At 48.5% G+C, this 17,059-nt stretch overlaps 1 protein-coding gene and 2 long non-coding RNA genes across 10 annotated transcripts in view; 1 reads left to right on the top strand and 2 right to left on the bottom strand.

Moving 5' to 3' along the window:
- Window positions 1–1,719, bottom strand: part of GXYLT1 (glucoside xylosyltransferase 1) — a 76,947-nt gene extending 75,228 nt beyond the window's left edge. For 3 of the 7 annotated variants that reach the window (XM_038379757.2, XM_038379776.2, XM_038379767.2), the window contains exon 1: window positions 1,423–1,719. In XM_038379757.2, the coding sequence (XP_038235685.1) occupies window positions 1,423–1,634 (212 nt within the window). In that variant the 5' untranslated portion in view covers window positions 1,635–1,719. The remainder of the gene's footprint in view (window positions 1–1,422) is intronic. The other 4 variants (XM_043494684.1, XM_043494677.1, XM_043494688.1 and 1 more) reach the window with 2 other exon arrangements.
- A 62-nt stretch (window positions 1,720–1,781) lies between these two features.
- The window catches only part of LOC119857067, a 44,429-nt gene continuing 29,151 nt past the window's right edge, over window positions 1,782–17,059 (top strand). For both annotated transcript variants that reach the window (XR_005293493.2, XR_005293492.2), the window contains exon 1: window positions 1,782–1,849. This is a non-coding gene — a long non-coding RNA (uncharacterized LOC119857067). The remainder of the gene's footprint in view (window positions 1,850–17,059) is intronic.
- The window catches only part of LOC122456216, a 35,339-nt gene continuing 29,089 nt past the window's right edge, over window positions 10,810–17,059 (bottom strand). The window contains exon 5 of the long non-coding RNA XR_006274959.1: window positions 10,810–10,820. This is a non-coding gene — a long non-coding RNA (uncharacterized LOC122456216). The remainder of the gene's footprint in view (window positions 10,821–17,059) is intronic.

Genomic DNA, 17,059 nt, shown 5'->3' with positions numbered 1-17,059 from the left:
CTTATGCTCAAATAAATTTGTTAGTCTCTAAGGTGCCACAAGTACTCCTTTTCTTTTTGCGAATACAGACTAACACGGCTGCTACTCTGAAACATATGGTAGCTGGGATTCTCTCTTTCAAATTATCTTAAATGTGTGGATCTTAAAGCTAGCTGCACCTAGCATTTTATCTTCCCACAAAGGCCCATATTTTAAGGTAACATAGGTATGTGAGAGGACATTATACATTTATCACATTAAAAAAAATACTTGTCTGTAAGAATCAGTTTATAAACATCTTCTATAATTTATAGACCATTTATCCAGAAGCCTCCTTTTTGTCTTATTAGCTCATATAAGAAGCTTGGCATCCTCCAAAAACTTGTCTTTCTCGATGCCACTCTCCTCCTACTTAATGAGCCTGCTATTTTTCAAGGCCTTATTAATTTGCTTAACCACCTACGTAAGCTACAAAGCACACGTATTTTCCTATCCAAGCTAAACTAACCTTATCCCTTCCATCCTACACCCTATAAAATTACTATAACTCAGCAGTTCTCAAACTTCATTGCACCATGACCCCCTTCTGACAATAAAAATTACTATACAACTCCAGGAGGAGGGACCAAAGCCTGAGCCCACCTGAGCCCTGCCACCCCAGGCTGAAGGGAACACAAGTCAAAGTGTGAGCCCCCCCCCCCCCACACTCCGGACAGGGAAGCTGAAGCCCAAGAGCTTCAGCCCAAGGGGGAAGCTGTAACCTGAGCCCTGCCATCCAGGGCTTCGCCCCCCCCCCGTGAAGATTGGGCTTCAGCCCCAGGCCCAAGCATGTCTAACAGCAGGCCTGGGGTCCCCAGCCACAGTTTGAGATCCGCTGCTGTAACTGATGGGAGAGAAGATACTGCCCCCCTCTTTCAGGGGATGCGACAGCAGTTTGTGCAGAGACACCGTCGCCGTTTCCCCGGGGTGGCCAGCTGGGGACCCGTCCCGCAAGCTGCTCCACACAGGAGCAGCTCGGTGCGGGGCAGAGGCCTTGGCGAATCTCTCCCCCGTCTCTGGGGGGCTTTTCCACCCGGCCACGAGGGGACAAGCCAAGCCGCAGCACGGCGGGGTGGTTCCATCTCCAGGCGGGCGGGGGCCAGGGCCTGGAAAGCGCGTTCAAAACTTTCCTGCTGAAAAGCGGCTCGACCTCAAGCGGGCGGCGTCCCCCAAACACCCCGCCCGGGCTCCCAGCGGCCCCCGCCAGGCACCAGAGCGCCGCTCGTGCCGGGGCTGGAGCCGCCCAACTTTGGAGAGACGCTGGAGTCCCAGCGCGGGTCCTTTAACACCGCTACGGCGTAGGGAGGACGGGATGGGACCGGGACGAGCCCGTCCGCACGGAGCCCCGCACACCCGGGGGCTCTTCCACACGAGCCCGGCGGAGAGGAAGGGGCCAATCCCTACCTGTCTGGCAGCTCCGGCTCCCCGCGGCCTGCGCTTCCCGCCGCCGCCCTCCCGCCGCCGGCGCGCTGCCTCCGGACGGGAGCGGCGGGGTCTCGGGCCTGCGGCTTCCCCCCGCCAGGCTCCTGCTCCAGGGCCAGCTGGCTGGAGCCGTAGAGCAGCGAGCACAAGCCGCAGCCCAGGCACAGCAGCGCCACCCGCACGTAGCGCCGCATCCTGCCCCGGCGGCCGGGGCCCAGCGCGAGCCCGGACCCAGCGGCAGCGCGAGCCCCGGCTCGGGGTCACTGTGGCGCTGAGGGAGCAGCGTCCTGCGTGCGGGAGGGGGCGGGGCTGGGAGGAGCCAGGGGGCGGGGGCAAAGGGGGCAAGGCGAGGGGGCGCCGCGCAGGGCGAGATGATGGCGGGTCGGCGGCGGTGGCCGGAGGAGCTCAGGTACAAGGGGGAATTGGAAGAAGGGGAGCAGGGGCAGTAAGACACGGGGGCGTTTGCACCGCGCTCAGGGCGTGCGTCCCACCACCCAACGCCGTGCGTTCAAAAGCCTTGTTTATTGCTGCAGCACTAAAGAGTGGCTGGCTTCCAGTCGAGCCGAGTCGGAAACCAGTGGCCGCCTAAAAATGGACTTTTGGGTGATGCTAGCAGAGATGACCTGCCCTTTGGGAGGGGGGGAAGCATAACTTTCCTTAGGTGAAAAGAAAAGGAGGACTTGTGGCACCTTAGAGTCTAACAAATGTATTTGAGCATAAGCTTTCGTGAGCTACAGCTACAGCTCACGAAAGAAAAGGAGGACTTGTGGCACCTTAGAGACTAACAAATTTATTAGAGCATAAGCTTTCGTGAGCTACAGCTCACTTCATCGGATGCATTTGGTGGAAAAAACAGAGAATGCATCCGATGAAGTGAGCTGTAGCTCACGAAAGCTTATGCTCTAATAAATTTGTTAGTCTCTAAGGTGCCACAAGTCCTCCTTTTCTTTTTGCGGATACAGACTAGCACGGCTGCTACTCTGAAACCTTTCCTTAGGTGATTGCTTTCACTGCTGCTGTGGTGGTGAAAGGCTGATCCTGTTCCCTTTAAGGCAAAAAAAAATCACAGCTTTTGTCTTGCAAAGTAGCTGCTAGGAAATTACAGCCACAGCGCACAAATCTGACCTGCCATTCAACCTTCGTTAGGGAAAAAAAAACATACGGCCTTAACTCAATGCACAGTAAAATCCTAGTGAAGAGAAAATGGAGTTTTAATGTCCATATGAGTTAGCAGGTCAACTAGGTAAACTATGTCTACACTATGAAATTAGGTCAAATTTATAGAAGTCAGTTTTTTAGGAAGCGATTTTATACAGTCGATTGTGTGTGTCCCCACTAAGCACATTAAGTCAGCAGAATGCGTCCACAGTACGGTGGCTAGCGTCAACTTTCGGAGCATTGCACTGTGGGTAGCTATCTCACAGTCTCCGCCGCCCATTGGAATTCTGGGTTAAGCTCCCAATGCCTGATGGGGCAAAAACATTGTCGCGGGTGTTTTTTGGGTACATCTCGTCAGTCACCACTCCCTCCATGAATGGCAGACAATCGTTTCGCACCTTTTTTCCATGCGGAGGCCACACTGCTTTCAGCAGACTGTGCAGTAGGACTGCTAAGCGTCGGCATCGAACCACCGCTTCCGCTGCAACTCTGCTCTCCTGCTCTTGTCTCGACAGCGAATTTCTCCATGTTGGCTGTCATAGGCTCCTGCTTCTGCTGCAACTCTGCTCTCCTGCAGATGCCATACCACGGCAAGCATGGAGCCCGATCAGATCACTGCAGCAGTTATGAGCATTGTAAACACCTTGCACATTATCCTGCAGTATGTGCAGAACCAGAACCTGCAAAAGCAGGTGAGGAGGCGACAGCAGCGCAGTGACGAGAGTGATGAGGACATGGACACAGACTTCTCTCAAAGTACGGGCCCCAGCAATTTGGCCATCCTGGTGGCAATGGGGCAGGCTCATGCCGTGGAATGCTGATTCTGGGCCCAGGGAATCAAGCACAGATTGGTGGGACCACATAGTGTTGCAGGTCTGGGATGATTCCCAGTGGCTGCGAAATTTTCGCATGCATAAGGGCACTTTCATGGAACTTTGTGACTTGCTTTCCCCTGCTCTGAAGTGCAGGAATACCAAGATGAGAGCAGCCCTCACACTTCACAAGCAAGTGACAGTACCCCTCTGGAAGCTTTCAATGCTACCGGTCAAGTCGGGAATCAATTTGGAGTGGGCAAATCTACTGTGAGGGTTGCTGTGATCCAAGTAGCCAACGCAATCACTGAGCTGCTGCTATCAAGGGTAGTGACTCTGGGAAATGTGCAGGTCATAATGGATGGCTTTGCAGCAAGGGATTTCCTAACTGTGGTGGGGTAATAGACGGAACACATATCCCTATCTTCACACCGGACCACCGTGGCAGCCACTACATAAACCAAAAGGGGTACTTTTCAATGGTGCAGCAAGCACTGGTGGATCATAAGGGATGTTTCACCGACATCAACATGGGATGGCCGGGAAAGGTACGTGACGCTCACATCTTCAGGAACTCTGGTCTGTTTGAACAGCTGCAGGAAGGGACTTACTTTCTATATCAGAAAATAACTATTGAGGATGTTGAAATGCCTGTAGTTATCCTAGGGGACCCCTTAATGCCATGGCTCATGAATCCATACATGGCATCCTGGACAGTAGTCAGGAGCTGTTCAACTATAGGCTGAGCAAGTGCAGAACGGTGGTAGAATGTGCATTTGGATGTTTAAAAGCGTGCTGGCGCAGTTTACTGATTCAGTTAGAGCTCAGTGAAACCAATATTCCCATTGTTATTGCTGCTTGCTGTGTGCTCCATAATATCTATGGGAGTAAGGGGGAGATGTATATGGTGGGGTGGGAGGTTGAGGCAAATCGGCTGGCCGCTGATTATGTGCAGCCAGACACCAGGGCGATTAGAAGAGCACAGCAGGGTGCGCGGCACATCAGAGAAGCTTTGAAAACCAGTTTCATGACTAGTCAGGCCACAGTGTGACAGTTCCGTTTGTTTCTCCTTGATGAAAACCCACCTCCTTGGTTCACTCTACTTCCCTGTAAGCCAAGTGACTTCCCCCCTTTGATCACCGCTTGCAGAGGCAATAAAGTCATTGTTGTTTCAAAATTATGCATGCTTTATTAATTCATCACACAAATAGGGGGATAACTGCCACGCTAGCCCGAGAGGCTATAAGTTCCTGTGGGAGGAAAAAAAAGGGAGAGTAGTATTTTGCTCAGACAGACCTGTATTTAACAGAAGGCAAAAAAGAGGAAGAGAGGAAAGAAGAAAAAGGTAAGAAATGAGAAATGACACATTATGAAGTGATTTCCCCATGTTATTTCTCCCCCCACCCCACCCCCCACTGTTCCTCAGATATTCTTGTTAACTGCTGGAAATAGCCTACCTTGCTTATCACCATGAAAGATTTTCCTCCTTTCCCCCCCTGCTGCTGGTGATGGCTTATCTTAAGTGATCACTCTCCTTACAGTGTGTATGATAAACCCATTGTTTCATGTTCTCTGTGTGTGTATATCAATCTCCCCTCTGTTTTTTCCACCAAATGCATCCGATGAAGTGAGCTGTAGCTCACTAAAGCTTATGCTCAAATAAATTTGTTAGTCTCTAAGGTGCCACAAGTACTCCTTTTCTTATTATGAAGTGGGTAATACCAGGCAGGTGCACGTTGGAAGTGTGTTCAGCACAATCCAATAAAGGTAATATCCGCTGGTTTCCTCCCTCTGGTTCAGTCTGCTCAGGGTGTCTTTCATGCTTAGAACAGCAAAGGATGTAATGCAGCCATTTGATGCAATATTGCCAATCTCAAGCATTCAAAAATCAAACAGGCCCCCAAAAATAATCATATTAGCTTAAAATTTTTGAAAATAATATTTTTAGTTTTTTTCTGCCTTTTGGTTTGAGATCCTTTAGGGTACACTTAGGTCACAAGCTTTCTTCTGCAACAATAACAATTACAAACTCAGTTTTTTTAAACTAAAGCTTGGATTCTCACATAATCACATGACTCCGGGAACTGGGATTTAAGGGAAAAAAAAAACACCAAATATAAAATTTGCAATAAATACATAACAGTTGGCAATACTGGACATGGTAGACTGGGGGGTTCAGGGAAGCAGTGTGTGCGTAATGTGTGTATGAGCCATGATGGTTGTAGCTCACTGACCTATGGTGATCAATTCAGAAGCTTTGCTGTTCAATCCACCTGCCTCCTCTCCACCCTTGTGAGCAAGTTGCCCAGTGATCCTCCAAAAAGTAATGTCCTTAAATAGGCAGCAACCTTATCCCATGAACATTGCCTAATCAAAACATGTTTCTAGAGATTTCAGTTATGAATATATCCTTCCAATTCTAGAATCCCCAGTTTATGGCTGTGTCCACCTGTGACTTCCTCTGCTGTTTTGTATTGGACCCAACATGTGAGTTAGGCTGAAGAGGTTCTATATTTCCCCCGGTTTGTGGATTGCAAGCAGAGATTTAGGCACCTATCTCCAGGAGAGAGAGGCAGGGCTTAGGACACACCCTTATTGTCAGCATTGTTACCCCAGCTTCCCTAGAAATCAACCCAGGGTTACACTTATATTAGTTTTATTAAATGCCACTGTTGGATCAAACAGAAAAGGGATGGGGTTTATTCATGCACGCACACATTCATCGCATTCATACCCTCACGCACCCACGCAGGCAGAGAATTACCAGAGACAGCAGAGGAAGCCGAGAAGCAGATGCATAGTAGATCTGGTGTGTCTGCCTGTGGTCATGGATCCGGGCCGGCGAGCAGGTCAAGAAAACAGGGGGCTTGTGTGCATGCCTTCTTCCTTTTAGTGGAACTGGGCAGCTCCTGTCATGTACACTGAGTTTCCTTTCTGTGTCTATCACCGAGAAGCATTCCCAGGCCTTGTTCCTTTCATGCATACCAGGTTCTTTTTTTCTTTACAGCACCCCATGATTGCCTTCTCAGTGCAGATTACATCAGACGCACCTGGCCCCTAGCTCTGGACTCTTTTCTCCTTGAAGTTCCTCTCCGCCCTGTCCCACAAACATTCCCATGTTCACACTCCCTTATCTCACTCACACACACACACACACACACACACACACACACACCCTTGTTCACACTCTCTCTGATTGAGTGATGGGGTATTGCAATGCTTGGAGGTTTATACAAGTGGTAACTGAAAAGGTTACAAAGCTTAAAAGGCTATGCTAACAATAACTAAAGTTACAAAGTTTGCAGAAAGGTTACAGAACTTAATGATCATACTAGCAATGACTAAAAAGTTACAAATCTTACAATCGCATTCTGCTGGATTGAGGGAATGTTTACATAACACTTCCCGCCCCGTGGTCACCCAGATTGTAGTGACCATCCAAAGGAGGACAGCATGCCTCCACTCATCCATGCCAGTACTTCAATTGCCGGAACAATTCTGGATTTTCATTACACGTGGCATGTCCACAATGACAGAAATACATATCAAAATGTTGACCAGAGGATGTAACAATGACTGTCAAACAGTCATTCTCATGTACTACATGTAGATGAAAATCAAAACATTTGGTGGACAGGTAATCAGAAAAGAGATCATTACAAACTTGATGTTTCACAGGCGTTTGGACGGACGTGGCCACCACAGGGATAGATGTGTGATTGACAATTTGGCAGGAGAGGGAGGGGTCCGGTTAGAGTTAAAAAGGGCTGTGAGTACGGTTTGTTTCTGTTCCCTGCCTAATGCGGTATCTTCCCTTTTCCCAAACACCATACACCATAATGCTAGCAATGAGACAAGCACTACAAGACAAACATGAAACACGAAACACAGAATATAAGAGAACAGAGAAGTTTGTTGTGACGAGGCAACATGGCATGTTTCAATTGTCCTTCATCTGGTAGCAGCTCTTTCTGGTGCTCTGAAAAACAGAAGCTGTGAAAAAGACTTAAACATTGCAAACTGTAGGCTATCATAGAGAGGAGCATGGAGTAGGGTCGTTTCCCCTACATGCTTGAGCTGTCCCCAGTGGATCCACTTCCTTTTATCAGGATATCATCCACATATGAGACCACCCACCTCTTATCCCCTGGAGGGAGATGCTCTAATATTTGGTTCATGTCTGCGACTATTGGTGTCCACTGGGGGGTCATCGCATTGACTCTCTGATAGTTGACAGTCAGTCTTCATGAGACACCATCAGCTTTCCTCACAGGCCATATGGGGGAGTTAAAGGGGGAAGTCATTCTTTTCACTGCTCCCTGCCCTTCCAGCTCTCTAACTGTCTCCGCTACAGCCCAGCGTGCTGCAGTGGGGATAGGATATTGTTTCTGTGAGGGGACCGCTGGTCCTTCTATTTTCATTGGTTCCCCAGTCCATTTACCACAGTCCAGCTTGTGGGCCACCTATGCCTGGGGAAAATGCTTCCTCCATTCCTCCTTGCTATCCCCGGTCACTGCTGCCACTCCCAACATACTATGCATAAACAATCTGGTATCTCCCTTCCTTACTTCAGGGGTCCAGTCTTTCTTTGGGGTCCTCCATAAACCTTTATTAGAACAATCAACCACTATTTCTCCCTCCCGCAAGCAACCTATGCCAAAAATTGGTTCTCTAGTTGTGGGGCTATAAATCCAGGGTCATCTTCGGGTAAGAGTCCCCACCCAGGTGACCAGTCATCCCAACACTTGTCACTGCACCAAGGTGCCATTAAATCCCTGGATCTCAATGTTTCCCTGGATTAGCATTCCCAGCATGGGGCAGGGAAGCAATGAGACAGCCGCGCTGGTGTCCATCAGCTCCACAAAATCTAATTCCAATGTCTCAGGGCTCTCATATGGCCCCCCCACCCAAAGGCACACCCTCAACCTTCCTCCCGAATCCACCTGGAGAGGTCCCACCCAGGTCCATCCCTGGGTGCTTTCCTCTCCCAGTGGACTCGGGGAGTGGGGGCCCCCTAATCTGAGGTTGCTTTTTTGGCCCCAATATCACTGCCCGGCTCCGGGAGCTTCAACCCCAGCTGAATACAGCAGAGCGTTAGGGACTCCATAGGCTTCCCATCCCATTGGCTCATGGATTCCCTCTGGTCCTTTAAGGCCATCCACAACTGTATGCGGAGCCAGCCGGTGTCCAATCGGGGGTGTCTGTATTGAGGCGCTGGGGCTGCGGCCACAGCAACAGGAGCAGGAGCCCCAGCTCCAGGCTGACCAAACACTCTAGTTGCCTCGCGCACCGCTTCCTTAAGGTGTGATATGTCTAGGGGCTCTCCCTGCCTCCACACTCCCATAACCATCTGGACATCTTTGGGCAACATTGCTGCAATAAGCCTTAATTTGGCCGTTGGAACCACAATGTCAGACAGGGTCCTGGGGATCACTCCTCCCTGGGCACAGGCCAGATACCACCCAGTTAACAATCCCGCTAATACCATTCTCTCCACAAAGATGTCAAGGGCCTCCCCCGGAGCGGGGGAGTCTGCTGCATACTGGCGGCTGACCTGCAGTGCCTCTCCTTGAGGCAAATTGCGAATCAGCACAAACAGGGACTGCCACCGTCTGGCTGCCTGCGTCTGCAGCACGATTCCCATATCACACCCCGGTACTGTGGATGCCTCTTCAACAGCTTCCTAACTTCCTCTGGGTTTAACCCCTGATCCTCTATCGCCATCAGAAACTGATATGCCCATTCCAAGAATGTGCTCGCCTTGGCTGGCCCTAACCCTTGAGCCAGAGACGTTATCTCCACAGGGCTCTAGGCTATTTCCTGCATAGTTACCCCAGTTACGGGTCCAGGGCTCCCTCCCTGGGCCGGGGCGGGGGCTGTGCTGGAAAGTTAACTGTTGCACAGCTGCCACCGGGGCTGGCTGAGCTCCAGCCCATCTGGTGGCCATCCCGAGTCAGGGTCATACCATATGTTCCCGTCCCAGTCTCGGGGGGCATATCAGAACGGCGCCTTTGTCCCGGGGGTCCTGCTGCTTTCCCACCCAGATGGGTCCCCTGCTCTAACACCAATCCCCGCAAACACTCCACCTGGACCTTCAACTCCTTAGATTGTTCCCTCTCTTCCTCGGCTATTGAGCTCTCTCCATCGTCTTGACGGCGGAGGTTGCTAGCTGCTGATAGCTTGCCCCTGCTGCTTGTGTTTTCCACATATCCCTTTCCACCCTTACTCGCTCCAACTCCTGCTTCATTTGCATAATTTCAGAATTATAATCAGCTTTAGCAGTTTGCCAAGCACAAGTTTGCCACAATAACCATGCCACCGCCCAATCCTTAGTCTTTGAATTCAGATGATAAAACTCACAATATTTCTGGAACGTATTTTCTACATCCACCATGGCATCCCCTGATGAAACCGCCCCTGGGACCCATGGGTCAACACCCTTGGAGTGTGCCTAGGAAAGGAGGAGGGGAAATTTTGCTACTTTCCCTTCCATTGTGGATTCGGGCGGGGGGAAGACTCTTTCCCTTTCTAAACAGCGGCATCATGTCCAAAATCAGGAAGGGGAAGCAGGCACCTCATGCACTCTCTACTCCGTGTGGCCCCTCTCCACTAGTGTACTCTATCGGTGGTTGCCTGCATTCTCCTCCACTAATGTTACCTCATTAGTTCAGGTTTCAGAGTAGCAGCCGTGTTAGTCTGTATTCGCAAAAAGAAAAGGAGTACTTGTGGCACCATCGGATGCCGATGAAGTGAGCTGTAGCTCATGAAAGCTTATGCTCAAATAAATTTGTTAGTCTCTAAGGTGCCACAAATACTCCTTTTCTTTTAATGTTACCTCAGCTTCCCTAGAAACCAACCCAGGGTTACACTTATATTGGTTTTATTAAATGCCGCTGTTGAATCAAACACAAAAGGGATGGGGTTTATTCATGCACGCGCACATTCATCGCATTCATACCCTCACGCACCCACAGGCGGAGAGTTACCGGAGACAGCAGAGGAAGCAGAGAAGCCAATGCATAGTAGATCTGGTGTGTCAGCCTGCGGTCACTGATCCGGGCCGGCAAGCAGGTCAAGAAAACAGGGGGTTTGTGTGCATGCCTTCTTCCTTTTATTGGAACTGGATGGCTCCGGTCACATACACCCAGTTTCCTTTCAGTGTCCGTCACCAAGAAGCATTCCCAGGCCTTGTTCCTTTTATGCATACCAGGTTCTTCTTTTCTTTACAGCACCCCATGATTGCCTTCTCAGGGCAGATTACATCAGACACACGTGGCACCTGACTCTTTTCTCCTTGCAGTTTCTCTCTGCCCTGTCCCACATACATTCCCTTGTTCACACTCCCTTATCTCCCATACACACACACCCTTGTTCACAGTCTCTCTGATTGAGTGATGGGGAATTGAAAAGCTTGGAGGTTTATACAAGTGGTAACTGAAAAGGTTACAAAGCTTGCAAGAGTTACAAAGCTTAAAAGGCTATGCTAAAAATAACTAAAGTTACAACATTTGCAGAAAGGTTACAGAACTTAATGATCATACTAGCAATGACTGAAAAGTTACAAATCTTACAATCGCATTCTGCTGGATTCAGCGGAGGTTTTACATAACAAGCAACACCCATTGGCTAGTTTAGGCAGCTTTGACCTTGGCTTGGTAAATGATACCGCCACCCAAATGCAAAAAAACCACTTTGGGCCTAGGAAGGAACACTTGGGAATTCCTCCCTGTGGGGTATGCTCAAGCCCTTTTATTCCCCCCCCCCCCTGCACCCCACCCACATACACACTCCAGGGAAGAGCTGAGAAAGAAAACAAAGGAAATTAGCTGTGCTACCCGCTAATCAAACAACATGCACAAACCTCTTAGGATACCAAAAATCCAATCCTGTGCTTAAAAAAGGTAAATTTTATTAAAAACAAAAAGGAAAAAAATACCTCTGGAACTTAGGTTTTTGCTAGATTTTAAAAGAGCAATTCCAAAAATTAAGCACCCAAACTAGCTTTCTTGGTTCATCTTAAAGGTTACAAGCAAACAAAAGCATCAGGGTTTAGCACAGAGGAGATCCACAAGCCAAAATAAGAAATAAACCTGATTGAGTCTAATTAAACATCCCCATCCAAATAATTTCTTCTAGACATGGAAGATACTTTTTTCATACCTGGATCAAACCTTACACAACATTCCTGCTTATAGCATTGCTGCTCTATCCCTGCAGCCCAGAGAACAACAGACAAATAGAAAGTTTCTTTCCCCATTTTAAAAAGTTCTAGCCTTCCCATTTCAGAGTAGCAGCCGTGTTAGTCTGTATTCGCAAAAAGAAAAGGAGTACTTGTGGCACCTTAGAGACTAACAAATTTATTAGAGCATAAGCTTTCGTGAGCTACAGCATCCGATGAAGTGAGCTGTAGCTCACGAAAGCTTATGCTCTAATAAATTTGTTAGTCTCTAAGGTGCCACAAGTACTCCTTTTCTTTTAGCCTTCCCATTGGCTCTTTTGGTCAGGTGCCCACTGTTCTTTTTCTTTACCTGGGGGGACTTTTTAACCCTTTACAGGTAAAGCAAGTAAAGAACAGCTACCAAAAGGATTTTACAGCTAACTGGCTGGCTGGGTGTCCACTTTATCACAGCTGGTTTTGTGGATCCTAATCTAAAGCATCTATCTCTCCCTATTCATTGTATAGGAGCCTAGGCTTTGAGGATTGAAATGTTGTTCCTGTGATTTTCTAGGTCCCTGAAAGTTAGGCACCATGATGCTCAGCATTGCAATGCCCAAGTCCTTTCATGGATCTCACCCTTTGCTTCTGTTATTGCTGCTGCTTCTTAATCTGCTTCCTCTTCCCCTGCTAATCAGCGCTCCCTTCGGCCCTCTCACTGAAGGAGGGGGAAGAGTCGAAGGCAAGGAGGTAGCAGCAGTGAGGGAGTTTCAGCAACATGCCCTGCCCATCCTGACCAGTTCCCACAAAATGGAATCAGAGGTGAGGCTAGAAAGCTAGAGTCCCTGACTAGAAGCTGAAGGATAGACAGATCTAGGAAAGAAGTAATAGGAGGAGAACTGGGGGAAGAGAAGGAGGTGTAAGAAACCTGGGTAGAGAAGCTAAGGGATTGTGGAGGAGGCTCAGGGGAAACGAGGAACTGTGAAGACTAAGGCCATATCTACGCTACATAGTTAAGTCGACTTATGTTGAAAGCTGCTTTAATTACATCAGTTGTGGAAATCCACACAATGCTCCTTGTGTTGGCATAGCACATCCACAATTGGTGCTCTTGCATCAACAGAGAGTGTGTTGCACTGTGGGTAGCTATCCCACTATGCAACTTGCCACCCTGTGTAACCCTCTGAGAATGAATCGTGGTGCATCATGCAGACGTGCTTGCCATCCTGTGATGCAGTTCTTTTTGTCCCATCATTCCATGGGCTTCCAACTTTGTTTCCCGCCATTTTTCAACAGCCCTTGTAAACTGAGCACCGTCATCTCTGCCTGACAGCATGGATGGATCCTGAACTGCTGACCAGTCTAGTGATGAGCATTATGAACACAACTCAGGTGGTCCTGAAGTGTTTCATGAGCTGTGAAACAGAGAGTGAATCAGTGATGCCTGCCCTGCAGTCTGCCATTGAAACAAATAATTCCAGATTGCTGCTGGCATTCACGGAACAGCTGCACATAGTGGACCATCAGTACTGGGCTCGGAAAACAAGCACTGAGTGGTGGGATCGCATCCTGATGCATGTATGGGACGATAGGCAGTGGCTGCAGAACTTTCAGATGTGCAAATCCACCTTTGTGAAACTGTGTGCAGAGCTCACCCCAGCATTGCAAGGACACCAGAATGAGAGCTGCCCTTACTGTGAAAAAGCGAGTGGAGATTGCGATGTGGAAACTGGCAACCCCAGACTGGTACTGGTCAGTCATGAATCAGTTTGGGGTTGGAAAGTCTACCCTGGGGGTTGTGATGCAAGTGTGCAGGACCTTTAATCCCTCCTGCTACAAAGGATTGTGACTCTTGGTAATGTGTGGGAAATAATTGATGTCTTTCAGGCAATGGCCCAATTTTGGCCCCAAACCATCTTGCAATGGAGTACATCAACCAAAAGGGCTACTTCTCCATGATCATGCAGGTGCTGGTGGATCACCGGAGCCAGTTCACTGACATCAGTATGGGGTGGTCAGGGAAGGTGCATGATGCAGGCATCTTTTGGAACACTGGACTGAATAGCTGCACTCTGGGATTTTCTTTCCAAGCCACAAGATTTTAATGGAGGATGTGCAAATGCCCATAGTGATCCTTGGAGACCCTGCCTACCCCTTCCTCCTGTGGCTCATGAAGCCTTACACCATGAACCTAGACAGCAGCAAAGAGTGCGTCTACAACAGGCGCAGGAGGTGCCAAATGACTGTTGAATGTGCCTGCGGGAGAATAAAAGGTTGCTGGTGATGTCTTTTTGGCTGGTTAGACCTCACTGGAGAAAATATTCTAATGATCATTGCCGTCTGCCATACTCTGCATAATATTTGCTAAGTGAAGGGGGAAATGTTTCCCCAGGGATGGACTGCTGAGGCTGATCAGCTGCCTGCTGATTTTGAGCAGACAGATGATATGGCAATTAGAAGGGCACAGCAGGAGGCTATTCAAATCAGAGAGGCTTTGAAAGAGCATTTTGATAATGGTTCCCAGTATTGTGTCTTTATGTGAAGCATTTGGCCAGACACTGTTTACTTGCCACTTTGAAATTACCCCTGTAATGCTTGCTTCCTGAGCCTTAATTGTACTAGGCAAATATTCCTACCTTTAGCCACTGTTTGTATGTTAGCACTGATCAATATGTGTATGACACAAATACTCATTTTATTTCAAAGACTCAAGTTTAATAAAAGGACAAAACACAATTTTTTGGTCAAGGGACATAGCAATAAGGAACAGTCTCGCGGTTAAGGTTCTCACAGCTGTGTGCATCTCCAGCTTTCATTGTGAAACCAGGCATGGAGTGCAGGGGGTACTGTGAGGGACTGGGAACATGCAAGGAATGTGGTGGAGTGTTTGGGGAGGGAATGGAAGAGAATTCTGCAGGGGGAGTCATGCACAGATTTGCTCAAACTGCAGCATAATAAGGGACTTCAGCATCTCTGTCTGGCCCTCCAGTGGCTTTATCATCCACTCCCGGCTATCTATCATGCACTTCTGCTCTGTCTCCTTTCCAGGCTATCCAGCCTGAGTCTTTCATTAATTGTCTCCCTCCATGCTCTTGTTTCGCTATGTGCTGCATCTGTTGACTGCAGCACTTCTCGAAATATATCCTCCTTACTCTTCCTCGTTTACTGTCTTCTCTGACTGATTTCAGAGTGGTAACCGTGTTAGTTTGCATCAGCAAAAATAACGAGGAGTCCTTGTGGCACCTTAGTGACTAACAAATTTATTTGGGTATAAGCTTTTGTGGGCTAGAACACACTTCATGAGATGCATGGAGGTCCCCACTTGGTAAGGCAACTCCCATCTTTTCATGTACTATATATATTATATATATATACACATACACACACACACACACACACACACACACACACACACGCTACTGTATTTTCTACTCCATGCATCTAATGAAGTGGGTTCTAGCCCATGAAAGCTTATGTCCAAATAAATTTGTTAGTCTCTAAGGTGCCACAAAGACTCCTCGTTTTTTCTCTGACTGAGGCACTCCGCTGGTGTGGAGGAGTGGGTCCACACAGGCACATCTGTGGAAGCCAAAAAAAAACAGTGAAGAGAGATAGTATGGTGAGTGTGCTCACAGCTGTGAATCACAAAAGTTACAGGTAGATACCTTTTTCTCACTGTCCCTTGGCTAGCACACAGCTGGGCAGGAATACTAAATATGGTGAATTCACCGGGGAGGAGGGGTATCAAGGGGGAATGGGCAAGAAGGGACAAAGGATAGTTTGTGAAGGGGGTTACTACAAGTGGCTAGGGAGACTATTCTGAATATTGGTACCCTTTACCACAGGGTAGGGTAATTGAACCAATATCTCACTCCTAAGGGTAACCCAGGATGCAAGGGTGCATCTCCTGTGTGTGTGTGTGTGTGTGTGTGTGTGTGTGTGTGTGTGTGTGTGTGTGTGGTTTCAGACTGGCTTCGTATGCTGCTTGCCTGTGTGCCACTCTGGTCTCTGCAGAAATAACTGCCGGGTGGGTTTGGCAAAGTTTCCTACATCGGGGGAGAAACAAGGCAGCTCTCCCAAGGAACCTTCAGCAAAGAATTGCAGAATATCTACAGGAAAGTTTCTTGGAGATTTCAATGGAGGATTCCCGGGACATCCTGGTTTACATTAACAAACTTTTCCACCAGACCCCCACTGCATAGACGCACAGGCTCTGTTGTTAACTTCTGTCCCTTATTCTTCCTCTACCATATAAATAAGTACATGAGAGATTAATCTCCTCTCACAGTGCAGTGTCAAAGCAAAATGAGCACTTGCAAGAGAGGGGAGCTCTGGTATCATGTGCACCAGAGCCAGAGTGCTGGGACTGGCTAGACCCTTCCTGACTCACCGCACCACAGATGACCCTGTTGTGTGTGCCACATCGTCCTCCAGCTCCACTTCCTCGTCCGCAACTTCATCCTTGGGGCTGAGCCTCCAGTCCCCCTGAAGTATCCACGGGGCTCCTGTAAGTGAAGGTGGGATCGCTGCCAAGGATGGCATGCAGCTCCTTCTAGAAGTGGCAAGTCTTTGGTGCCGCACCAGAGCGTCCCTTGCCTCCTGGCGTGCCTGCCTCAGCTCCTTGATTTTAGCACAGCAGTGCTGTGTTTCTGGCCCCTTCACTGCATGCCACTAGCAATCAGCCCATAGTATCAAAGCCTGCTCTCCCCATAGACTCAGCAGATCCAACATCTCCGGTGTACTCCACGTGGGAGAACGTCTGCTGTGGAAAGCGGGCATGGTCGGCTAGGAAGATGCTGTGTGAACTGTGCACACCGAGCAAACAGGAAGGGGGGAGGGGTGCATACCTGTGTACCTTCAGGGTAGTGGAGTTCAAACTGCTGACCAGAGCAGTCAGGATGGGCATTGTGGGATACCTCCTGGAGGCCAATTAGGGCAACATAAGTGCAGGGTCTACACTGATTCTGCATCACTCTAACTATATCACAAAAAGCTCTGCTGCTTGTTGGGGTGGTTTTATGATGTCGGTGTAGCAGGGGAGTTACACTGTTGGAAGGAGCATTTCTTAGTGTGTATACTTCCCGTTTTGTAAATGAAAGCTGACTTTTGTTGACAAAACTGTGTAGCGTAGATAAGGCCTAATAGACTGGGGAAAGAGAAGGAAAGAGGTGTGAACTGAGGACCCAAAGATAAGGGAGGAAAGATCATGAACTTTGAAAGATAGAACTGATGAGGGAGAGAGGGAAAATTCACTCCCTATTTAGAAAGGGTAAGTACTAAATTAATGACAGGTTTCAGAGTAGCAGCCGTGTTAGTCTGTATTCGCAAAAAGAAAAGGAGTACTTGTGGCACCTTAGAGACTAACAAATTTATTAGAGCATAAGCTTTCGTGAGCTACAGCTCACGAATGCATCCGATGAAGTGAGCTGTAGCTCACAAAAGCTTATGCTCTAATAAATTTGTTAGTCTCTAAGGTGCCACAAGTACTCCTTTT

Source organism: Dermochelys coriacea, chromosome 1 (genome assembly GCF_009764565.3).
Source record: "Dermochelys coriacea isolate rDerCor1 chromosome 1, rDerCor1.pri.v4, whole genome shotgun sequence".
Taxonomy (NCBI): Eukaryota; Metazoa; Chordata; order Testudines; family Dermochelyidae; genus Dermochelys; species Dermochelys coriacea.
Note: the sequence above shows the minus strand (reverse complement) of the source record. Positions and strands in the feature narration are given on the sequence as shown.